At 43.3% G+C, this 26507-nt stretch overlaps 1 protein-coding gene across 1 annotated transcript in view; it reads right to left on the bottom strand.

Moving 5' to 3' along the window:
• Nucleotides 1–26507, bottom strand: part of DNAH1 (dynein axonemal heavy chain 1) — a 799478-nt gene that overhangs the window by 133793 nt on the left and 639178 nt on the right. Inside the window, exons 55-59 of the mRNA XM_030205737.1 lie at nucleotides 20106–20297; nucleotides 19233–19400; nucleotides 15733–15924; nucleotides 9723–9854; nucleotides 7156–7281 (exon numbers count right to left, since the gene is read on the bottom strand). Coding sequence (XP_030061597.1) covers nucleotides 7156–7281; nucleotides 9723–9854; nucleotides 15733–15924; nucleotides 19233–19400; nucleotides 20106–20297 — 810 coding nt within the window. The remainder of the gene's footprint in view (nucleotides 1–7155; nucleotides 7282–9722; nucleotides 9855–15732; nucleotides 15925–19232; nucleotides 19401–20105; nucleotides 20298–26507) is intronic.

Genomic DNA, 26507 nt, shown 5'->3' with positions numbered 1-26507 from the left:
ATCAGACTAATTATATAAAGAAGAAGAAAAGGAGGAAGGAAAGTTTATTCCTCATACAAAGGTCACAGAACAGAGAGAAAGAAAGGAAGAAAGACAGAATGAATGAAAGAAAGATTCTTAGCTAAAGAGAATTAGTTTTTACAAAGGGGGGAGAGCACCCCCTTCGGGGAAAAATAGGCCATGGGATGGACCTGAAACTCTCTTTCCAAGCATGGCTAGTTTTTCAGAGTTTCTTTGTCTGCAGTGTGGTTTTATAGGCTGTGGTGAGCATCCACCTCTCCTCTACCCTGGACCAATCATAGGTGCTGCATATGTGCTGGTGACTTGTAATTGGGTCTTTCATATTTATTTATTTTGGTACATTTATATCCCGCATTATCCCAGAAGAGAGGGCTTAATGTGACTTACAATGTTGCAAAATTTTACAAAAGGGTACAGTTCAGGGAGGGTACAGATCAAGGGGAGAGACAAGATCATGAGGATAAATAGCAGATGACGTTTAATGTGAGCAAGTGCAAGGTGATGCATGTGGGAAAAAAGAACCCAAATTATAGCTACGTCATACAAGGTTCCATGTTAGGAGTTACGGACCAAGAAAGGGATCTGGGTGTCGTCGTCGATAATTTATTTATCTATTTTATTTTATTTTATTTATTGCATTTGTATCCCACATTCCCCCACCTATTTGCAGGCTCAATGTGGCTTACATAGATTTTTTAACATTGTCATTTCAGGATATCAGATCAGATACAGTTAGTAATGTGTAGCGATTAGGAAGGGAAGAAAGAAGAAGGAAGAGAGTGATAACCTTCTGCTCAGTGTGCTGCTGTGGCTAGGAAAGCGAATAGAATGTTGGGTATTATTAGGAAAGGTATGGAAAACAGGTGTGAGGATGTTATAATTCCGTTGTATCGCTCCATGGTGCGACCGCACCTTGAGTATTGTGTTCAATTCTGGTCGCCGCATCTCAAGAAAGATATAGTAGAATTGGAAAAGGTGCAGCGAAGGGCGACTAAAATGATAGCAGGGATGGGACGACTTCCCTATGAAGAAAGACTAAGGAGGCTAGTGCTTTTCAGCTTGGAGAAGAGACGGCTGAGGGGAGACACGATAGAGGTATATAAAATAATGAGTGGAGTGGAACAGGTGAATGTGAAGCGTCTGTTCACGCTTTCCAAAAATAGTAGGACTAGGGGGCATGCGATGAAACTACTGTGTAGTAAATTTAAAACAAATCAGAGAAAAGTTTTCTTCACCCAGCGCATAATTAAACTCTGGAATTCGTTGCCGGAGAACGTGGTGAAGGCGGTTAGCTTGGCAGAGTTTAAAAAGGGGTTAGACGGTTTCCTAAAGGACAAGTCCATAAACCACTACTAAATGGACTTGGGAAAAATCCACAATTCCAGGAATAACATGTATAGAATGTTTGTATGTTTAGGAAGCTTGCCAGGTGCCCTTGGCTTGGATTGGCCGCTGTTGTGGACAGGATGCTGAGCTTGATGGACCATTGGTCTTTTCCCAGTGTGGCATTACTTATCTATATATATAAAAGGCACCACTGAAGCCTCCAGCTGGAAGTGTGAAGCGCCAGAGATATCCGGTTTCCCCATGAGTGAAGGAAAACAGCACAGCACGAAATCCCTCTCTCTGTAACAGTGAAGGACTCAGAGGGGGGAGAGAGATGCCCTCACTCTCTCTGTAACACAAACACAGAACAGCAGGAAACAACATTGAAGGACTGGAAGGGGGGAGGGGGAGGGAGAGAGGGCAGGGACACACACACTCGGACTGGAAGGGGGGAGGGGGAGGGAGAGAGGGCAGGGACACACACACTCCCACATGCACACTCTGAAGAAAACCTTGCTAGCCCCCGTTTCATTTGCATCAGAAACGGGGCTTTTTTACTAGTGTACTATAAGACAAGGGAGCATGGCAAGGTTAACATAATCGGCGGTGAGGCAGGTACAGGTGATAGGAGGAAAGTTAGGGTTTAGTATTGACAGTGGGATAAGCTATCTCGAATAAATATGTCTTAAAAATTTCTTGAAGAGCTAGTGGTCATCAATCTCTTTCAGATGTCTGGGTAGAACATTCCAAGATTTCTTGCTGACGTAGGAGAAGGTTGATGTGAAGAGTAATTTATATTTAACATGCTTGCAGCTTGGATAGTGTAAATTAAGGTAGGATCGTGCAGACACTGAAGCATTTCTGGTGGGCAGATCTATCAAATCTTCCATATAAGCAGGGGCTTCCCCATATATTATGAGTCAATGAACAGATTTTAAAGGAAATACGGTCTTTAATGGGAAGCCAGTGCAGAATAAAACGCAGAGGGCGAGCATGGTCAAAACACGATTTGCCCAAGATTAGCTGTGCAGCAGTGTTTTGAGCGGTCTGGAGTTTTTTTAAGAATGTAATCACGGCATCCTGCATAAATTCCACTGCAATAGTCAAAATGTGATAGCACCAACCAATGGATGAGGGTACGAAAGAGCTCTTTAGTGAGGAATTGCCTGATACGCCTTAACCTCCACATGGAATGGAACATTCTTCTTGTGATGAGTTTAGCTTGATTATCCAGTATCAAGTGATTATCCAACATGACTCCAAGAATATTCAGACTTTTTGAGATTGGAAGGTTATAATCCTTGAGGATAAAAGATGTTGGGAGGTCCTTATTATGCTGGGATGAAAGGATTAGACTCTGCGTTTTTTCTTTCTTTCTTTACTGAGAACATCTATATCCCACAGATTCCCACCACGGCGGGCTCTATGTGGCTAACAACATTTATAAAAAGAACATCATACAAATTCAGGGTGGAACAGAGAATAAGGAACATCTTGGGAGGGGAGAAAACAACAGGAGTTACAAACGAGGGCCGGGAGGAAGTTAAATAACAGAAGAATATGAGTGACTACAAAGATAAGTCTTAAGGGACTTCTTGAACAGATGTGCTGGAGGCTTGCAATTGGTGTCCTTGCCATACCTCTTCTCAGTAAATTACATTTGTAACAAGTTATACCAGGTAGCTGAGTTGCCCTAGCAATGGGAGGCACCATCAGAGTTTGTGACCAGCCAGAAATTCCTTCATGAGGCTGATAGTAAAGAAAGATGGGGGATGGGAAATAGTGCAGCATACCTGCCACGATGGCCGTTGACTGAGTCAGACGTGCTTTTCTGAGCTCCTGTGGTTTTTGCTTTAAACTAAAGTTATTTCCTGAGAATGCCGAAGAGACGAAGCAGAGCTGCTGCTACTGCATCCCAGCAGCAAAGACATTCAGTCTCATCAGGCTTGATTGATTCTTACCTTCAGCAAGCTCAAGTTTCGGCAGTTACGTTGGTGAGCGGTTCGCTGGTTCAGCCCGGGACAGGAGACCTAGGGCTGAACCCTGAACTGGAAGTCTCCCTGAGCCCCGATGGAAGGGCCCCTCCCCCACAGCCTGTGGGAAGCAGCTCTCCATTGGCAGCGTCCTCAGCCCTGAATACCGAAGTGCCTCAGGGCGGGCAAGGACGGGAAGCAGTTGCAGCCTTAACAGAGAAGATAGGAGTTTTTACAACTAGCTCCCTGATGTCCCACATGCAGGAGGAGACGAGAGAGACATTGGGAGGTGAGAGACATGTTTCACAGGAAGAGAGTAGCATTTGCAAAACTTTTTCAAAAACCACAAGAAGTGACTTTAGATAATCTGTGGCTGTTAATTGCAGAAATGGGGAAGACTTTATGCCCCCAAATGAGTTGTCCTCCTTTATAACAGCTAGGAGAGCTCTTATATAAGAAAAAACCAAATAGAAACCTGTCTGAAACTCAATTTGATGTAAAGATTGTTTTCCTTTGTCTCCTTTATAGGACTATTGGACTCTGGTAGTGGACTTATATGAAACTATGGAATTTAATTTGTGTATAGATAATTTCCTTAGAATTAGTACCATAGTGGAATTTTTCTTTTGCAAGTGATATGCTTGTATAAAATGTATAATAATAAAGAGATTTAAACGGAAATAGTGCAGCATACCTGAAGTAGAACATTATAGCTAAAAATTATAGACAAGACGCCAGAGGGTGGTGGTTAATAGAATTCACTCAGATGAGGGAAAGGTGAGTAGTGGAGTGCTAGGGCCGATTCTGTTCAATACATTTGTAAGTGACATTGCCGAAGGGTTAGAAGGCAAAGTTTGCCTTTTTGCGGATGACACCAAGATTTGTAACAGAGTGAACACCCCGGAGGGAGTGGAAAACAGAAGATAGAAGAATGGTCTAATGTTTGGCAATTAAAATTCAATGCAAAGAAATGCAAAGTGGTGCACTTAGGGAGTAGAAATCCATGGGAGACGTATGTGTTAGGTGGTGAGAGTCCGATATGTACAGACAGGAAGAGGGATCTTGGGGTGATAGTATCTGAGGATTTGAAGGCAACGAAACAGTGTGACAAGGCGGTGACCGTAGCCAGAAGGTTGCTAGGCTGTATAGAGAGAGGCGTGACCAGCAGAAAAAAGGAGGTGTTGTTGCCCCTCTACAAGTCTTTGGTGAGGCCCCACTTGGGAGTATTGTGTTCAGTTTTGAAGGCCGTATCTTGCTAAAGATGTAAAAAGACTGGAAGCGGTGCAAAGAAAAGCTACAAAATTGGTATGGGATTTGCATTGCAAACCATACGAGGAGAGACTTGCTGACCTGAACATGTATACCTTGGAGGAAAGGAGAAACAGGGGTGATATGATACAGGCGTTCAAATATTTGAAAGGTATTAATCTGCAAATGAACCTTTTCCGGAGATGGGAAGGCGGTAGAACTAGAGGACATGAAATGAGGTTGAAAGGGGGCAGGCTCAAGAAAAATGTCAGGAAGTATTTTTTCACGGAGAGAGTGGTGAATACTTGGAATGCCCTCCCGCGAGAGGTGGTGGAGATGAAAACGGTAATGGAATTCAAAAATGCGTGGGATAAACATAAAGGAATCCTGTTCAGAAGGAATGGATCCTCAGAAGCTTAGCAGAGATTGGGTGGCAGCACCGGTGGTTGGGAGGCGGGGCTAGTGCTGGGCAGACTTCTATAGTCTGTGCCCTGAAAATGACATACAAATCAAGGTCAGGTATACATGTAAAGTAGCACATATGAGTTTATCTTGTTGGGCAGACTGGATGGACCGTACAGGTCTTTCTCTGCTGTCATCTACTATGTTACTATGTAAGGTTCTTAATACTTCTTAAGGTTAATGGCAGAAAATACCACAATTTGGAGTTTGCTACACAAAGAATCTATATTCTTCTATGATTAATGATGTTTTGGTGTTTCTGTTTTACCACTATGTCAGTTTTCTTGCACCCAGCTTTTTTATCAGTCGGGATGGAGATGTCCTTAGTTATCATAACCTCTTCATTTTTCATAATTCTCATAACATTCATAATTCCAATGCTTTTCCAGTTCACTGATGTTTACAGAGTTTCCAACAAAAGAGATGTGCCACCTTGCCGTGCCCCTCTGCACAAAAATGTACTACCATCAGCATCCCATAGCCAGCCACAAGATGGACAACCACTCCAGCCCTCTCCCACAAAATCCAAAAATGTCAGCTGTGCCATCTTGTCCATAATCTGCTGTCTTGGACTGTGACTATCAATCTCTAATCCTTAGGTTTCAGTTCTTCTCTTCTTAACCATTTTTAAGACTTGATCAACGAATGGTTCCTGAAGTAGCATGTTATATTTACTAAGGTATTTGTGCATTTGTTATCTATTTCTTTATAATACTTCTTTTTCCTCCTGCTTTGCATATTCTGTTGGTTTCATCCCTGTACTTATAGGTGGATTCTCACTCATTCATTCTGCTCATCAGAATGTCGGTTCAAGCTTAATGATGGAACTAGATTCTGGACACTTGCTCTCATATTTCAGCACTGGGTTTTTTGTTTGGATCTGTTGTTTTCTTTCCATTTCTCAGGGACTATATGCTACAAAGGTTGACTCCTCCAAGATATTCCCTAGCTCTAGCCAGAATTCTTCTTAAAATTAGAGTTGATAGATAATTCAGAACCCCCCTGCTCAACTGATATTATGTTTTATGACATTGTCAGGAGCCATAAAGACCTGTTCAGAAGCTGCACAGTCTGACATTAACCATCTGCCAGAGACAGAGAAATACTGAGCATTCTGAGGCCGCACGGTGCCCTTGTAGGATGAATCTCTCAGAAATACTTTGCTTCTCTGTCTCCATCTGCTGGTCAATGAGCATAACCCACAGGTCCAGGACTGGTCTGGTATGTACGCTAAGAAAATGAATACATCGCCAAAGCTTTGTGTTTTTTGGCCCTGACATCCTATATTTTTTTATTACATTTGTACCTCGCGCTTCCCCACTCATGGCAGGCTCAATGCAGCTTACATATTGTATACAGGTACTTATTTGTACCTGGGCAATGGAGGGTTATCTGACTTGCCCAGAGTCACAAGGAGCTGCGTGTGCCTGAACTGGGAATCGAACTCAGTTCCTCAGTTCCCCAGGACCAAAGTCCACCACCCTAACCACTAGGCCACTCAAATTTTATTTTCCTACTGCTTATAACTCAAATACAGGGGCCTCGTGGTTCAATCGGTAGGTTGATTGCATACTGCACCACAATTTTTAGTTTGAATCCTGCAATGGGATTTCTGATAAGTATGTGGTCTCTAGCCATCTTAGCTATCCATCCACTTTCAGTCAGTTAATGAGTACCTAGCGTTAGGCAGAGGGTAAAGATGACTGGGGAAGGCAACAGCAAATCACACTGTTAACAGTCTGCCAAGAAACGTTCACATAAGTAGCAGCCTCTTAAGTCATTCATGAATTGGTACTTGTGCACCAATATCTTTTATCTTTAATGATTCAAATACACTGTACAACAGATTAACATTACATGCCACCTTTTCTGCCAATAACAACTTGCCGATATAGAGACTGGCATGGTAGGAAGCAAGCTGTGTTTGGAAAGCACAAGAAAGGTATGGAGTCAGGAAAATGAGAAAATAATGAATGGCATGAGGGGGGAAAGGATGGAATGGAAGTTTATAGCTTGTTCCAAGACATCACTGGATGGGCTGGGGTGGTTACAGCGAAAGATGCATAGACACACACTGCTTCTTGTCAGAACAGCATTGATTCTTGTTTAGTTCTTCTGTCCATACCTGCCAGGATCTGATCTTTACAGGGTCTCCTAGAGTCCCAATGAGAGAGGGCTCTTTGGTGCTTGGGACTCCATTTTTTTTCATTTTCGTTATCCATTCCTCACATAAGCTTATGCGGTAATACCCCTGCAGAGAAAAAAAAGTCAAATTAGATCTCATTTTACTGCTTATGAGTTCAAGTAGTAAATTAAAGACTCACCTTAGGGGATGAGAGTAATGCAGTGAGAACCAACAAAAAGGGAAAAAGACTACAAAAGCACAAGATTGAGGGCATCTTTTACTAAGGCACGCTAAAATTATGGGCACGCTAAATATTAGAGACGCCCATAGGAATGCATTGGCATCTCTAATGTTTAGCACACCCACAATTTTAGCGCATGCCAAAAACGTGAGCGCGCCTCAGTAAAAGACCCTCTGAGATTTCATGGCAAGGCACCTTTTTCTCCAAGACTTCTATAAAGCAACTGAACACAGACAAATCCAAGTTTCTTAATAAACCTGACCCACTGAATGATCATTTTTCAATTGATCAAACTAAGTATGTTTTATCTCCAGTGATTATAATTCTGGCACTACGTATAGATCAAAAATTGTCTTTTGAACCACAAATTAATGTGCTAATAAAATGCTCCTTTTTCTGATGGGAAACTTAAGGTGAATCAGGAAGTATTTTGAATTAGAGCAATTTAGGGCTCTTTTTACAAATGCTACTGATTAGCGAGCGCTGATTACAAAGTGCATACTATTGCAGTAGCATGGGGGGCTGGCTCATGTCAGAAACGGGCCTTTTATACTAGTGTTTTATAAAGACTGTAGACATGTTAGATTAGCTTGTATTATAAATAATGTAAGTTAGAAAATTCCTTATGGAGCAAACAAATCAGCATTTAATACAGAAGAAATATGCTGTGAAAAGGAGAGTTGTGCATCTAGAGTTACCCCTAAATAATAAGGGACTGAAGAGCAGAAGTGACTGAGATCTCTGAGGTTTGTCTCACTGCCCCTGGCAGCTCTGTGAACCTAAGGGGGAGCGTTTGGGAACTGTCCACATAGACACCCAAGATGGAAGAAACAGGAGGAATTGGGATTGTGCTTGAGTATAGGGGGAAAGGGAAATAGAGTTAATATACCACCTTTCTGTGGTTTTTGCAACTACATTCAAAGAAGTTTATGTAGTATATACAGGTACTTATTTGTACCTGGGGCAATGAAGGGTTAAGTGACTTACCCAGAGTCACAAGGAGCTGCAATGGAAATTGAACCCAGTTCCCCAGGATCAAAGTCTTGCAGGCTCTAGATAGGACTGCACACTGTTTTGTCACAGACAAGAGCATCCAGAACTTTACAGAAGAAGAGAATACTAGAACTTCAAAAAAAAAAAAAGAAAACCTAAGGTTCCAGAGGAGTGGACCAGAGGGTTTCAACATGTACTGACTTATTCTTATACTGGGAACAGTATTTGTGTCCATTTTTGAACTATCACCTTTGAAAGACTTCAGTTTATATGAAGTCAGCACCTTTTTTCTGCTAACCCAGAAACTTAACATATCTCGCCATGGCCATCTGGTTTCTGCTGCGGATTAACACCAAACCACAGGGTTGCATATGTCTTCTGATGGCAGGATCTACACAGGTTAACTCAACAAACTTTGTTTATGTAAGATTTCCATGCTACCTTTCTTTTCTCACAATCCAAAGGGCTGTCTAGTTGAAGGGGAAGACGATTTTCCTACCTTTTGGGCACATTTGGGACGGAGAAGGAGGATTCTTTCAGTTGTAGGGCCCTACTGGTAAATACTTTATCTCTCTCAGTAGTCCCTCTTCACTCACTCAAATGAAACTGAACTCATTTCCAGGTTTTGACTAATAAAAACTAAAGCCTTTCAAGAGTGATAGTTCAAAATGGGCACAAATACTGCTCCCAACATGAGTCTTCCTACCTTCTGTTCTTCTGCTCTTCAGTACCCTAAGTACCTTTGACAGGACCAGGACCTTCTGATATTTGGATTTGAACAAAATATCAGTGAAAATTGGGGGGGGGGGGGGGCTGTTTCCGTCAGCTTTTGTAAGAAGAAAGATTTTAAAAATTATTGGGTCAATATTCAAAGTGATTTAACTGGCTAGAAATGGTTCCTGGTTGGTTAACTCGCTTGTTCTGGGTTAACTGGTCATTTTCAGTGGCACTTCACTGGTTACTGCCGCTGAAAATGTCCAGTTAGCATCTGTCTCAAAACCAGCTATTTGGGGGGCATTCCAGGGCAGAATCAGCACTTAACCGGCCAATGTAGCTGTATAAATAGGACTGCATAAAAGTCAGTCCTATCTTTATGCAGTGCCCCATAGCCAGTTTGAATATTACACTTAACTGGCTATGTTTTAGCTGGCTCCACAAACCCAGAATTCAATGCCTAAGCCCAAACATGGCTTGGCTTTGAATTTCCGGGCACAATGCCGGCAGCAATCAGAAAAACAGTGAGCACCACCGGCTGAATATCAACCTCTATACTCTTTGATTGTGCAGGTTAGCTGCTTTTTTTATGACTGGTTTAAAAAAGTTTTACCCTTACCGTAAAAGGGCCAAGATATGCCACAAATCCAGCTGAGAGCAGTACGTCACCTGCAATGTTGTCGACCATGAATTCCAAATTATGTACTGTTTCCTGCCAGCGCACCTTCTCATCTGCCAGTCCTGTAATTAACTAGTCACAGACCACAGGTACAGTAGTCACGAAAAGATAGATACACAAACATACAATCCAGCAAAACAAAAAAACACTATTATAAACAGGGATCCAAAAGAGAGAAAACAAAGTACATAAGTACATAAGTAGTGCCATACTGGGAAAGACCAAAGGTCCATCTAGCCCAGCATCCTGTCACCGACAGTGGCCAATCCAGGTCAAGGGCACCTGGCACGCTCCCCAAACGTAAAAACATTCCAGACAAGTTATACCTAAAAGGAAAGTCAATTATGGAATGTCAGCATTCAATACACTGTCACCTATCATGGAGGGTAGTTTTATAAAGGTTTTTTTTTGTATATATATATATATATATATATATATATATATACACACACACCCCCCCCCCCCCCAGTAAAGATACATGTGTGTTCAGCAGCATCATTTGGGTAGAGCGTGGGGAGAGTCAGGATTTACGTGCATTGTATGTTTATAAAATATGTGTGTACTTCATTCCCATACATTTACACCTGTTCTCAACCGGCTTTAAATCCATATGGGTTCATATGCTGATATTTTATAATGACTCATTCTGAAAGTGGAGGAATTTCTCAATAAGTGGATGTATGGGGATGCGAGTGCATGTATCTTTCTGATCCACAGAAACCACTTCCTGGCGGAGTGGCAGAAATGTGTCTAGATAATTCATTCTGAAATTTTAGAAGCTCTATTCTTGTTTTGGATGTCTGAAAACTGGCATTTAGACATCCATATTGCATGGATGTCCAAATCTCAATTTTACAAAGGCAGGATATGGATGTCTAACACTGCAGTATGTCCATATGGCATGGGGGAGTGGTCTAGGCATGTTTTGGGTGGGACTAGAGAGGACCCAAAATACGGATGTCCAATTCCGATTACAGAAGGGGAAGGGATGTTGAAGTCTAAAAAGATGGACGTCTGTACTAAGACCATTAGACTGTTCTTCCACATGGATGACTGTGTGGCCATTTTATAATATATTTAATCGTCAACAAATGGTAAAAGAGTCCACAAAATTCACCAAAAACTATAATAGAACAACAATGGATCTTTCGATTGAAAACCTTAGAACCGAAGGGCCTGAATATTGAAATTACTGAGGACAGCTTGATTGTCCAGAGACCACTCACGGGGGTCCGATTGTTGACAGACTGTCTGCCAAATGGTTGCTTTGACTTCAAAGGATTCCTCTTGAAGCTGAGCTCTCATTGAAATTGAAATGATCCAGACTCTGATTGTCTACAAAGCATCAAGAACCATGTATCTCCTTGTCTGCTTAAAAATAGCTACTTAGTTCTCTGTTTCAATTTTGACTACTTGTTTTCAGACCATTGACAAAATGTATTGGGGCTATTGTAAATTGCAAAAAGCTCTATCATACTGATGTGAAGTATGGAAGAGGAGGTGAACTCCTCACACCAATGCATAGGCATCCTTAATGTAACTTCTTGAAGGTACAACCTTATTTCAGGTTTTCAGAGTTGATCCACCATTGATGAGAATGGTGCACCATTGAAGTTATTTCTACACTCCTGGACAACGGGTGATAAAGTTGATTCCACTGGAGCTTCTGATGCCATTGAAGAGGCACATTCAAAGCCTTGCCAAAGATAAAATGTATACCATAGCTTCCATGTGTCCTAGTACCTTGAGGATGTCCTGTGCAGGTGATTTATGTTTGGGTGTTAATTGGCAGTATAGGAAGGACAAAGTGAACTTCTAGCATACATGCTCCAATGCTGAGGCTACACATTTTGTGAAGACTCTGATGGCCATGGAAAGGACAAATGGTTGTACTTTGTATTTACATTGAACATTTCTGAAAGTGGAGGAATTTCCCAATAAGTGGATGTATAGGGATGTGAGTGCATGCATCTTTCTGATCCACAGAAACCACTTCCTGGAGAAGTGGCAGAATTGTATCCAGATAATTCATTCTGAAATTTTCTTTACATTAGAAGTGGTTGAGTCAACTGAGATCCTGAATTGGTCAAATCCTCACTGTTTTTTGGGGAATGAGGAAGTATCTCAAGTAGAAGTCCCAGTCTATTTCTGGTTGCGGTGCTTCCTTTATTGCATTTGATTGTAGGAATGAGTAAATCGCTGTGAGAGGTCTAGGTGTAGGATATCTGCTTAGTGTAGAGGGTTATTGGGTGGGAGTGGTCCTGCAAAATGTAGTCCATATCCTTGAGTTATGATTTTAAGCACCCATCTATCTATGATTGTTTCCTGCCATGCCTTTGCCTTCCAAGCCATGCCTTCAGAGTCACCTACCAAATCAGAAAACTGTCAAAATTAGGGACTGGTGTCTGGGAGGAGGCTTAGAGATTGCAAGTTGCTTTATTTTTCATTGCTGCGTCTCTGATACACATTGCTGAAGACGTTGCCTGCTCTACGTAATGGGGCCAGATTCAGTAAATGGTGCTCATAATTAGGTGCCGGGAAAAATCTGTGCCAAGTGCTATTCTATAAAGAGCACTCTGAGCTGATTGCCTTTCATATAATAGCGCTTAGTGTGGATTCTTTAGGCCTGCTTAAAGCTGACGTAAACCCTGACATCCAAGTTGGGCACAACGTTTGTCACGAAACAAGTAGCCACCCACCTGGGGCTACTCCGTGGCTACTTAGAGGATCTATCCCCAGCACTTCTCAGGTCTACACTAGCACCCTCCTCCCACTGACTGGGTCCCAACTGCCTCTCGGCGAGTCTCCCACTCTCAAATTATCGGCAGTGATTTCTAGGTTACTGGGGCCACACTCCCAGTGGTCCCACACTTCCTAGAAAGCACCCACAGACCCAACACACAAGCCACCGGGATTCTTAGCCAGTCCAGACAAGTAGAGGCAATAAACTAAAAATGTTTATTGTAGTGAAAGATTAGAACAATGAACAGAAAAGGTGAAATCAGCAAACAGTAACAATTATAAAACTAACTAAACATTTGTTTAATATCTAAATAGTACCTGGGGAGAACAGGACATATAGCTGCTCACAGGTTATCAAATATAACTGATCACAGGGCCTCAGCAAAGAGATCTTTGTCTCTCTTCTCCCTGACTAAGACTGGAGAAAAAGCTAGTTCATCCTAGATGAATTTTGAGCTCCTGAGCCAATCAGGCCAATCAGAGCCCAAAACAACAAGTTTTAAAAGTAGCTCGCTGCATCACTGCAGGCTAACTCTTATCTATGTTAACTAAAGAAGGAACAGTCAGTTCTCTGTAATAGCTTTAAACATAAACATGTACCACCTGCTGGCCAAACTAGAGAAATACACTTCAAGACATAATTAATGCAGTTTTTCAGGCTTAAAATCCCACTGTTTTGTCACAATGCTATTCTATAACAGCGCCTACATTTTGGAAATTTCCCTGACCTACCCATGCCCCTTCCATGGCCTTTTGGGTTGCGTGAAAGAGTTTGGGGAGTTTGGGGGGGGGGGGGGGGAATGTTATAGAACAGCACATAGGCAGATGCACACGTAAATCCAAATTAGTGCCAATTAACAACTATAACTGATTAACAGCCGTTAACTCATTTGTGTGCACATCTGCCTTGCGTGCCCAAATTTGGGTTACATATATAGAATCTGGGGGATACTGTGCTTGGAGATGAGGTGTGATTACTGTTTGCCTAGATACAGAGTTATGGTCAATGGACTGCATGGATAGTTTCCTTACAGCTAAACTCGAGTCTTTGATGAGTGAAACTTTGTTCTTTACTTCCTTACCAAAGAGATTATTGATACTTACTTCCCGAGGGAAATTTTCCATAACTTGATACAATCAATGGTTCTGAGCCATGCAGATTACTGCAATGGATTATATGCGGGATGTAAAGTAACTCCAGACAGCCCAAAACACAGCTGCTAGGCTGATATTCGATAAAACACAATTCGATAACGCTAAACCTCTCCGATTAAAATTGCACTGGCTCCCAATCAAGGATCACATTACCTTCAAAGTCTGCTGTTTGGTCCACAAGATTGTCTACGGTGATGCCCCAGGATATATGAATGACTTGATAGATCTTCTGACCAGAAACAGAACCAGAGCGTCACGTACCTATTTGAACCTCCACTATCCAAGCTGCATTGGACTCAGATACAAATCAACATATGCATCAAATTTTTCTTACTTAAGTACACAAATGTGGAATGCACTACCAGAGTGTGAAAACGATTCACGACCATCAAAAATTCAGGCGATCATTAAATACCTATCTGTTTTGCAAGGCCTATCCTAATGGCCCTACTTAAATGCCTCAACTCTGCAATGCATCAATACCATACATCACATTGGACATTATATATTCCTTTATTTCCTTGTTCCTTTTTGTACCTGTTTACTCTAACCTTACCTGACCTTTATTTTAAACTGTATTTGTTTAACATCTACTGGACTTGGCAAGCGCCTTTATGGTATAATGTAAGCCACATTGAGCCTGCTAATGGGTGGGAAAATGTGGGATACAAATGTTACAAATAAATATGGTGTATGCACAAGGTCAGTGGTTACAAAACTTTCTCAGTTCATGACGTCCCTAGGCCACACATTTCCTCTCAGGTCTTCGCCACCAGTGCCAGCACTCCCACACATGCTTATAACTGGAGTGCTGTTGTCAGTGCCTGATGCATGTCGCCAACTTCCTCAGACAGCACGGAGCTTGGGGCTCGGGCAGTGGCCTGCTACAGCGGGCAGGGCTTGGGCATCTCTACCATCCATTCCATGGTTGTCACAATTTTGAAGGGGGTCTTAAAATATGCCACAGCTCCCTCATGAGTTCACTGTGGTGCCCCGGGAACTGCTATACTAGGCAATCCCACAGTCCCTTAGCCACGCTGTTCTTCTTCCCCTATAGTTACAGCTGCCATACAAGAAGCCCTGAAATCTAAGCGAGGACAGTGTATCAAGGAGTATCAGCAGTGTCAAAAGCAATAGGTAGATCAAGAAGGACGAGGACTGAGTAAAGGCCTGTTGATCTGGCCAAGAACAGGTCACTGGAGAATTTGGCAAGGGCTGTTTCTGTTGAATGTAGAGGTGAAAGCTGGATTGTAGTGGACCAAGAATAGCTTGAGATGAAAGAAGTCAAGGCAATGGTGGTGAACAACACATTCCCGTATCTTGGAAAAGAAAAGGAGGAGGGACATAAAATGATAGTTGGCAGGTAGGGTCCAGTTATGGTTTTTTGTGGAGTGATGTAACAGTATATTTGAAGGCATTAGGAACAGTTGCAGTTGAAAGTGGAAGATTGAGGACATGACAAATAGAAGGGGTGACAGTAGGAGCTAAGTAGATGAGTGGAAATGGGATCAGAGGAACTGGCAGTGAATTTGGAGGAGGAAAGAAGATGTGCAGTTTCCTTTTTTTTTTTTTTTAGAAAATGAAGAAAGGGCGGCAGGTGTTGAAGAATGGTTGTCAGAGTGAAGTGGGGGGAGGGAAGACAGGAAAATATGTACTGTGACTTCCCTTGCTCCCTTCAAAGAAGTAACCTGGATGTGCCATTGTATCAGGTCTCAATACGGATTGCTCCTTCCCCTTCTGAAATTGGAGTTGGATGCCCATATTTTGGCCCCTCCCTAGTTCTGCCCAAAACAAGTCCAGAATACGCTCTCTCACCATATGGATGTGCTACAGTTTTAGACATCCATATCCTGGCTTTATAAAATCAGGATTTGGATGTCTATGTAATATGGAGGTGTTAATACTGGTTTTCAGACATCCAAAACACAAAAGAACTTCTAAAATAACCACCACTGGCTCATACTTAGAAAAGAACTGTATTAGACTGTGGCCTAAGATCCCCACTTGGATCACAGTCTAGGGGAAAGTCTTTTACACTGATTCCCTTCCTTACCTTATCAGCTCGTTTCAGCTTCTGCTCACATTGGTCACACTTCTGCTCTAGTTCCTCCTTCTTGGCTACACAGGCTTTATATTTGTTTTCAAGTGTGGCAATTCCAATTTCTACCTCATTAAGTCTAGCTTTGGCTTCATCCAAGATTTTCTGTGTAACCTCCAAGTCCTCCTGGGCTTCATGCAGAGCTTGCTGTATGTGGAAAGAAAACGTGAAAACATATTTCAATATTCTGACCTTCTGTTGCTATTAGGCACTGTTTCAAGATTAGAATTGAAGCTGGAAATCAAGTCAAGGCATTTAATTTAGAAACAGTAGGTTACAGGGCTGAGAAAGTACTTCAACCCCAAGTATAATAATAATATTACAAGTTCTTACCATGATTTATTTTATTTTTTTTATTGCATTTGTATCCCACATTATCCCACCTTTTTGCAGGCTCAATATGGCTTACAATTCAACATGAGTTGTAGAAATCTGTCTGAGAAAATACGTTTAGTATAGCAAAAGGATCTTATGGTAAAGGTGGTAATAATAACACAAGATAATGTCTTAGCAAGTCTTAGAGTGGGACAGTTCTAGTTTCATAAGGAGGGTTCACATGTATTAATCTGTGTGGTATGTTCTTTCAAAGAGGTGGGTCTTCAATAGTTTGCGGAAGGTAATCAGTTCATAGGCCATTTTTAAGTTGCGTGGCAGTTCATTCCAAAATTGTGTGCTCAGATAGGAAAAGGTTGACGCATGAATTAGTTTTATTTTAGACCTTTGCAATTAGGGAAGTGAAGGTTAAGGAATGTGCGGGATGATTTTTTGGCAATCCTTGGTGGTAGGTCTATCAGATCTGTCATGTAGGCTGGAGCATCACCGTGGATGATTTTGTGAACTAGAGTACATATTTTGAACGTGATGCGTTCTTTGAGTGGGAGCCAATGTAGCTTTTCTCGTAGGGGTTTGGCGCTTTCATATTTTGTTTTACCGAGTATGAGTCTAGCTGCAGTGTTCTGGGCTGTTTGAAGTTTCTTGATTATATACTCCTTGCAGCCAGCGTAGAGTGCATTGCAGTAGTCAAGATGACTGAGAACCATTGATTGTACCAAGATGCGAAAAACGGTCCTTGAGAAGTAAGGTCTTACTCTTTTTAATTTCCATATTGAGTGGAACATTTTTTGGTTGTGTTTTTCGCGTGACACTCGAGTGTTAGGTGTCGATCAATAGTAACTCCAAGAATTTTTAGGGTGTCTGAGATTGGGAGGTTCAGGTTTGGTGTGTTAATGGTGGTAAATTTCTTCATGTTGTGTTGAGATGATATCCTTGTTTAATTGAAATCAGTCTTTTCTAATGCAATCAAAAGGTAAAAATTAAATAATTCTGTGTTTCTTGTAACACAGTAACAGGGGCATACTGACCATTCGGCCAACCGTGCAATGCCCGAGGGGCCAGAGACTGTAGGGGGCCCAGAGGCTCTGCCTGGATGCCCGTCGTTCTCCCCACTCTCTTGCCGTGGCCACCACTGCTGCTGTTGCTGTTACAGCAGTGGTGGCAAAAACAGAAAAAAAGATCGCGGCGCAGGGCCACACTGTTCCTGCTCACAGCTGCCGGTCCCACCTTCCTCTGACAGAATTTCTTGTTCAGGGGCAGAGCCGGTCAGCGCCGAGTGGGAACAGTGCAGCCCCGTGGCCTGCAATTGCTTTTTTTTCTGTTTTTGCCGCCACTGCTGAAACAGCAGCAGCAGTGGTGGCCGTGGCAAGGGAATATTGGGTGGGAGTGGAGAGAGCCTGGTGCGCGGGTGGGAGTGGGGGTGTCCAGTATGGGGGGGGGGGGGGAGAGAGGGATTGGGTGTTGGAGGGGCTAAAAAAAGACTGAGACATTGGATCGAGGGGGGAGGGGGACAGACTCTGGATAGAGAGGGGGAACAGATGCCGGATGGATGGAAGGGAGGACAGATGCTGGATAGAGGGGATAAGAAAGACAGATGCTGCATGAGGAGAGAGGCGGCAGATATCAGATGGAAAGAGGGAGAGGAGGGACAGACAATGAATGAGGGGGAAAGAAGGGACATATGCCAGATGGAAATGGGGAGAGCAGGGACTGGATGAAGGGGAGAGAGGGGATAGATGCCAGATGGATGGGGGAGAGACGATGCAGATGTTGGCTGAAACTAGGGAGAGAGAGGGTGTATAGCCCCGCCCAGCGCATCCCAGGATACAGTGGGCAGGGCTGAACGCCGCCATTTTGTGGCATCGCAGGAAGAGGAGGGAGGCAGGCTACCCTCCCTCCTCCAGCCCAAAAGGTAGGGGGGTAGGGGGACTGGACCACCAGGGACCCCTTGCTGGCGGACTAGGGGGGGCTGGAGACCCACCAGATCTCTAGCCGTCCCTGAACCTGGGGGGGGGGGGGGCTGGAGACCCACCGAATCTCCAGCCCTCCCTGAACCTGGGGGGGGATCATTGGGGGGGACTGGCGGTCCAACGGACCTCCAGCCCCCCTGTCACTGGGGGGGGGGGGGGGGTTGTTTGGTCGCCCAGTAGGCCACCAGGGACTGTTTGACCTCCAGCCCCCGTTGCTCGGGGCAGGGGTAGTTGGGGCCTGGTGGTCCCATGGACCTCCAAGCCCCTGTGTTTGACAGACTTGGGCTTTTGACAGCCCAGACCTGTCAAACAAGTGCGGAAGGATTGTGCTGGGCGCTTGCTCAGGCACAATTCTCCCGCTCTTCTACCCCATGATCAGAGATAATTGCGTGCTTAAATTTGCATGCAATTATCTCTGATCATCGGTGCGGTAAAGCCCCGCGCTGTTCCAGCACTATTTTAGAGCGCTGTTTGGATCAGCACGGGGCTTTTGATCATCTGCTTGCTGGTGAGTATCTGAAGTCCTCTAATTACAGTTCTCTGGTCCAGCAACACACTGGGGATAGCATCGTTTACTGCCTCTATGCGTGCATGCCTCATGGCTGCCTTTGCTGTACTACAATCCTTTGAGCTGTCATCCTGTTCACTTTTAAAGTACATAGTGCATTCCGAGGAATTACTACCTGACCCCTGATATAGGCACTTTATTGCGCCAAAACACGGACCGTGTCTGGTCCTATTGTACCAGCTACAATAAAAGTATTACTGCATACCATCTCCAGTGTTGGATTCATCCTTTGGTCAGCCTGTACTCCTGCTTGCTTTGATTTCTTGACGTAGAAGTTTTTCCCTGCCTTCGCCTTTTCCTATACCACACATATACCTACTTATCTTATGATGTGCATCCATGAACACATTCACACCTCTTTTCCTGTTACTTGTATTTAATTCCCACATTCAGCTACGTTTGCTTATTCATTTGAGCTTGCTGTATTTGGTTGTGCAATAACTAGCCTTGGTGTCACTTTGTATAGTGTTATAGGAGAAAGTAATATCCCGTGAGTGCTCTGCTCTAAACAAACACCTGGCAATAAATGTATTTGATGTTATAATAAATGGTATAACAACAAAACATTACTAGAATGATCTTACCCGTTTAGGCTCCACTGCTTTTGATACAAAGTGGTACTTGTGCATGGCACGTACCCACTGACAAATGGAAGTACAGGCTTTTGATACTCTAGCAATAGCAGCTGGCTGGAACTCTTCATTGTCAATATATGGTTGAATGGCTTTAATTACTACATCAGGGATGTTATCCTGTAAGACATTACAAAACAATAAAATAATGCTAACTGGAGAAAATGGATTAAAACATCAATAGCCAAAACATTCTATTTTATTCAGTGTTATGACAAAAAAGATACTGCATATTTTCACTGTTTCTCATTTTGCCCTATCCCTATTAAATATATAGTTCAATGCACTTAAAGGAATATTGAAATGTATCCCTAATTTTTCAAGATATCCCTAATCAGAGCTTTCAAATATGGACTGTGGGCTGGCACCAAGATTTAAATTTAAAAGTAGCAAAATTAAGCAATTGCTGTTGAAAGCTGTTCTCATTATAGTCCCAAGGTGTACTGATCTTCAGGTGACAGAAGTGTACTCTGCTTCCTTGGCCACAGTAGGTCAGTGCAACATACTAAAGCATATACATGGGAGGGATAAGGGAAGAACTTGGAAACAGTACACCATGCAACATAAACCTGCTATGAGAATCAAGTGCGAAGGAGTGAAGGGAGAAGCCTTGAAGATATAGATAAGAAGAACAGCTAATTCAAATATCACTGAGGTAAAATTTGAGTTAGGTGGCTATAACTGCCCCTCCCCCCAAAAACATTTGTGGAAGATGACCATTAAAATGTAATAAATAATTAATTCACTTAAATTTGGTGGGATAGTAATGATACCTTCCATTGAATCCTTTGACATTGCCAACCTAAGGCAGTAATGATTTCTTACCTTGTCAAATTTAAATAAACCTTCTAAGAATTTGCCAGGGTCCTGAAGTAGGCCCTTGCCTGGCTCCCAGTAGTCATCTATCTTGCTCCCTGGCTTTTCTCCTGGCACTTTTTTGGGCTTAATTCCTTTCATGATGCAAACAGCTTCAATCACAAGCTTCACTCCAACAGGAGGACGCTGCATTGCTCGTACCTGAAAAAAAGCATTACAGCAATTAATAAAAAAAAAAAGACTTGCTTTTTACTCTCTGAACATGCAATTATTCTTCTGAAAATTAAAACTGCAAATCTTGCCCTGTCATGTCCCCTACCTCAATGCAAGTGGCATCCTTGGGCTGCGCGGGGTCCCATCGAAACGCACATTTGACTGGCACTGCCTGAGTCATGAGTGTGTAGTCCTCTCTGGGTTTGTTCAGAGAGCAGTGGTTGCAGGCTCCTTAATTGCTTTGCTTCCACCCACCTGGGTCTGCTCTTCCTCTGCCTGGCTTCCCTTGCTTCTCTCCTATTGGTCTTCCGGTTCCGCCTTCCCCTGCTCTTGTCCTATGGCTGTGCCCCTTCTCCCTGCTGATGTCAGACGCCAGCACTTTATCAGCTGAGCTCTTCCTGAGCTCCATGCTTCTACTTTGGTAGGTGTTTCTAACTCTGTAGTGCTTCTTATTTACTGGTCCCTCGTTGCTGACTTTGCCTGTACCTGGATTACCCTTCTGCCTGCCTAATGACTTTCGCCTGCATCTGGATTACTCTTGCCTGCCGCCTGCCTACTGACTTTCGCCTGTACCTGGATTACTCTCTTGCCTGCCTACTGACGTTCGCCTGTTCCTGGATTACTCTCTTGCGTGCCGCCTGCCTACTGACTTTCACCTGTACCTGGATTACTCTCTTGCCTGCCGCCTACTGACTTTTGCCTATACCTGGATTACTCTCGTGTCTGCCACCTGCCTACTGACTTGCCTGTACCTGGGTTATTCTCTTGGCTGCCGCCTGCCTACTGACTTCCGCTTGTACCTGGATTACTCTCTTGACATGCTGCCTGCCTGGCCGATACATTCATCACCATGCTTCCAGCTCCATCCTGTAAATCCTGCAGGCCGCCCACACCTAGGGGCTCAACCTCTGGGGAACGGCAGTCAGTGCAGGTGAAACCTGGGGTTGTCCAGCTGCCAAGCAGAACCTGGTCCGAGTACCAGGCTCAGCAGCACTCTACTAGATACAAGAACTCAAGTCTGACATGCCCCCTTCTGAAGAAATCATAATATAGGAAAACACATGAATATTAAAGCGAAACAGCACCTGTCATATCTAAACGAAAATATCCCACATTCATGGATAATAGTATCTTGATGGAAAGCAGTTATTAAAGTGTGGTAAAAGGTGAGCTTTTACCACAACTTGATTTACCACAAATCACCAACCTGCTCAGTAGGTTTCTGACTCTAGTGGTACAGGGAGTCAGTAGGTTTTCTGACTCTCATGGTACAGGAGCACATGGATTGGTGTGGATTATTCTCTAAGGATACTATTGAAACAGGACATTTAGGGAATCCCAGTAGAGGGGTTTCAACAATGCTAAAAGTAAGCCAGGTGTGCTTAATGAGAGAGCAGCATAAAGGATGTACATTATCCCCTTCAACTTCTAAGCAGCTTGTAGATCCAAGGAAAAAACACAATCTGAAGTGCCTGTATACAAATGTTAGAAGCCTAAAAAATAAGATGGGAGAGAGTATGTAGCACTAAATGATGAGGTAGATATAATAGATATCTCAGAGACATGGTGGAAAGAGGACAATCAATGGGACACTGTATTAACAGGTTACAAATTTTATCACAATGATAGAAAGGATCAAATTAGAGGGGGGTGCACTATATGTTAAAGAGGGAATTGAGTCAAATAAAATTAGCATTCCATATGAAACAGATAGCAGCGTGGAATCATTATGGATAGAATATTGTCTGAAATCTTTGGTTTAGACTGTGGCTTTTTCTGAAGTAATTCCTACATGGGGGAAGGGAGAGGAAAGGCTAAGCAAAAAAGTGGAATTCAATAAGTGGCTTGAGGCTTGGTATAAAGATGGTTTTAGATACATAGGAGCATGGGGTAATATGTAGAAAAATAACAGGCTGTACTGTAATGATGGGCTACATCTTACAGTGATGGGAAAAAGGATCCTTGGGAAGAAATTCAGACAGTATGTTTCTAGACATTTAAACTACAGGGTGGGGGTGACAAAAGGAAACAAGGGATTTCAGACAGTCACCTCCAGAATAAACATGATGGCAGAGGGAAAGGTCACGTAAATATAGAATACCACCTAAACTCACTAAGCACATGGAAAGAAATCAGCACAAATGCTCGTAGTCTAAGTAAAAAGGTTCAAGACTTGCAAGCCCTGATGTTTGAAGAAAACTTGGATAGTGTTGCTATTACAGAGATGTGGTTCAATGATTCCCATGAATGGGATGTGACCATACCGGCTATAATCTTTTTAGGAAGGATAGAGAGGGCCGAAGAGGTGGAGGAGTGGCGCTGTATGTGATAGACAATATCAGAGCGGCTGAAATGTGGGGAACCTGGGGAAAGAAAGAAGCTTTATGCATCGTCCTGGAAACAGAAGACGGAACCTGTATCCACACGGGGGTTACCTACAGACCTCCTGCACAAATGGAGAAGTTAGACAAGGATCTGATAGAAGATATTCAAAAGATTGGTATGAAAGGGGAAGCGCTACTGTTGGGAGATTTCAGTTTGTCTGACGTGGATTGGAATGTCCTGTCTGCAGAATCAGAAAGAAGTAGAGAGATTGTGGACGCCTGTCAAAGTGCCTTCCCCAGAAAAATGGTGACGGAACCCACAAGGGAAGGGTCAATGCTGGATCTAGTGCTCAAGAATGGAGGAAGTGTTTCTAATATCCGGGTGGGTGCCCACCTATGATATAGTGATCATCACACCATATGGTTTGATATAAGGGCGAAGGCGGTGTGCGGACGCATAAAATTCAAAGCACTGGATTTCAGATGTACTGATTTTGATAAAATGAGGGAATACCTGAATAAGGAGCTGTTGGCGTGGGAAGGCGTAGGAGATGTGGAAAAACAGTGGTCCAAGCTAAAGGCTGCTATAAATATTATGCAAGGAAAGTAAACAAAAACAAGAGAAGCAGGAAGCCTACATGGTTCTCCAAACAATAGTTGAAAAAATAAGAGCAAAAGAGGCTTTGTTCAAGAAATACAAAAGAACACAATGAGAGGATCATGGAAAAGATTATCGGATTAAACTCAAAGGAGCGAAGGGGGAAATTTGGCTAGCAAAAGCCCGAGTGGAAGAAAAAATGGCTAAAGATGTAAAGAGAGGTGACAAGACCTTTTCAGATATATTGGAGAAAGGAGAAAAAATAGGAATGGAATTGTGAGACTGAAAGATAATGAGAATGGCTATGTGGAGAGCGATGAAGATAAAGCAAACCTGCTAAACAATTATTTCTCTTTGGTGTTCACGGAGGAAAATTCTGGAGAAGGACCGCGGATGGCTGCCGAGGGAACATTTGGGAATGGAGTGGATACTGCACCGTTTATGGATGAAAGAGTTTATAAACAGCTTGAGAATGTGAAGGTGGACAAAGCTATGGGGCGGACGGGATACATCCCAGGATACTGAGGGAGCTCAGAGAGGTCCTGGCAGAACCTCTTAAAGATTTATTTAATAGATCCTTAGAGACGGGAGAGGTACCATGAGATTGGAGATGAGCGGATGTGGTCCCTCTACACAAAAGTGGAGACAGGGAAGAAGTGAGAAACTACAGACCAGTAAGTCTCACGTCGGTGTTAGGAAAAATAATGGAGTCTCTGCTGAAAGAAAGGATAGTTAACTTTCTAGAAGCCAATGGGTTACAGGGCCCGAGGCAACATGGCTTTACCAAAGGAAAATCCTTCCTTACGAACCTTATTGACTTCTTTGACTGGGTGACCAAAGAACTGGATGAAGGACGTGCGCTAGATGTAATCGACTTGGATTTCAGCAAAGCCTTTGATACGGTCCCCCACAGAAGACTCGTGAATAAGCTGAGAGGGCTGAATTTAGGACTAAAAGTGGTGGATAGGAAACTGGTTGACCGACAGGTGGCAGAGGGTAGTGGTAAATAGAATCCTCTCGGAGGAAAGGAAGGTGAGCAGTGAAGTTCCTCAGGGGTCGGTGCTGGGGTCTATTCTGTTGAATATATTTGTGGGAGATATTGCTGAAGGGTTGGAAGGAAAGGTTTGCCTTTTTGTGGATGACACGAAAATAGCCAATAGAGTGGAATCCCTGGAGGGAATAGAAACGATGAGAAGGGATCTCCGATCGTTAGAAGAATGGTCGAGGCTCTGGTAGTTAAAATTTAATATAGTAAAGTTCTCTGGGGTATGAGGTCACGCTCGGTTTTACTTATATTTGTTAATTACTACTCATGAAAACCACAAACTGTCAGACAAACATTTAAACATATAGGCTTACAGTGATAATACAGCGTACTGCTTTTTTCTTTTTTAACATGCGAATAGTGCTCAGTGACAGGGCATATCCCGCAGGACTAGCTCACAGTATAGAACTGCTTATATGGCCCAATATAACATAATGGCACTCCAACCTCCCTCTCTCTATGATGTCAAGTAAAGTTGATAACTCTAGTGTCTCATCTAATGTGATTCCAATTGGTATAATATTCCTCTAGCGGTATGTATCTAAAGGATCAGCCTTAACGTTCAATGTTCAGTTTTTATCACAAGAAAGTTAAAATTTAATGCCAAGAAGTGTAGAGTGATGCACTTGGGGTGCAGAAACCCAAAAGAGAGATACCGGATAGGAGGGGAGAGATTAGTAAGCTCGACTCAGGAGAGAGACCTGGGGGTTAGAGAGTTGCATGGGGTCAGAAATCCAACCTGTCCCCGCCCATCCCCACTGGAATCCAACCCGTCCCCATTCATCCCCGTAGATAATCTAAACCATCCCCGTACGTCCCCAAGGGAATCTAACCTGTCCCCGCAAGCATTTAACCTGTCCTCACCCAGCCTCGCAAGAATTTAATGGTACATTAAAAAAAAATGCTGTCAGCTCTCTCAGCCTCTCTCTGGGTTTGAGCCACAGCACTGCAGGCAAGGAAGGAATGGAAGTTTAAACACTCTGCTGTGCACATGTAAGACTTCTCTGATTCACTGGCACTGTGTGCTAAGAAATCGCCACATGCACACGGCAGTAGGTCAGGTGACATCTGATGCTCGTGCCTATGTCAGAGCTGAGGTCTGCGCATCAGCCCAAGAGCAGAGAGGATTAATAGTAACATAGTAAGTAGCAGCAGATAAAAACCGGATCAGTCCATCCAGTCTAACCAATAGACACAATCATTATCAATTCATGCTTAAATAAATAATGAATGTGATATTATATACTTGATTATGGTCTTTCTGTGGCATTTCTGGGACATAGACCATAGAAGTCCACCTGGCCCTATCCTTATGCTCCAACTGCTGGAGTTGCCCTCGAAGCCCACTCCAGCCTATTCATCTTCTCATTTACGGGACACAGACCAGAAAAGTCTGTACAGCACTGTCCTCATGTTCCAGCCACTAAAGTTGCTGTCTAAACCCTTTCCAGCCCATCCTAAACCAGATTGCCATATTTGAGAGACAGACCGTACAGGTCTCCCAGTATCAGCCCTAGTTCATCACAGCTAGAGTCACCATCTAAGTGTCACTCGACACATCCATACATAAGCAGTCATTTAAGTTTAGGTTTTTTATAACTTCCATTTTCTAATTAGAGATTCTCTGTGTTCATCCCATGCCTTTTTGAATTTCACCACCATCTGTATCTCTACCACCTCCTTAATGGAGACTTTCTGCATCTGTGCTGTTAAAGCAAGGAGGAGGAGGAGACAGCACTCAAAGAACTTGGTACTCGGTAGTTGAGAGGCTGGCGCATGTGCAGCATACACTTTCATGAGAACCCCACAAGAACTGCTTCTGTCCCCATGGGAACCCCACAGGAACTGCTTCCTTCCCCACGGGAACCCCACAGGAACTGCTTCTATCACCACGGGAACTCCACAGGAACTGCTTCCATCCCCACGGGTTCCCCGCAGAACTGCTTCCATCCCTGCGGGAATCCCACGGGTTCCGTGGGATTCCCACGAACCCTGTTCCCGTGCAGGTCTCTACTTGGGGTGTTGGTGTCCGAGGATCTGAAGGTGAAGAAACAATGCAACAAAGCAACGGCTGTGGCCAGAAGGATGCCAGGCTGCATAGAGAGGGGTATAACCAGCAGAAGAAAGGAGGTGTTTTGCGGAGCAAAGAAAAGCTACATAAATGGTATGAGATTTGCATTGCAAACTGTATGAGGAGAGACTTGCTGATCTGAACATGTATACCTTGGAGG

The sequence above is a fragment of the Microcaecilia unicolor genome, chromosome 6 (genome assembly GCF_901765095.1).
Source record: "Microcaecilia unicolor chromosome 6, aMicUni1.1, whole genome shotgun sequence".
NCBI classification, from domain to species: domain Eukaryota; kingdom Metazoa; phylum Chordata; class Amphibia; order Gymnophiona; family Siphonopidae; genus Microcaecilia; species Microcaecilia unicolor.
This window is presented reverse-complemented; position numbering and strand designations above follow the sequence as displayed.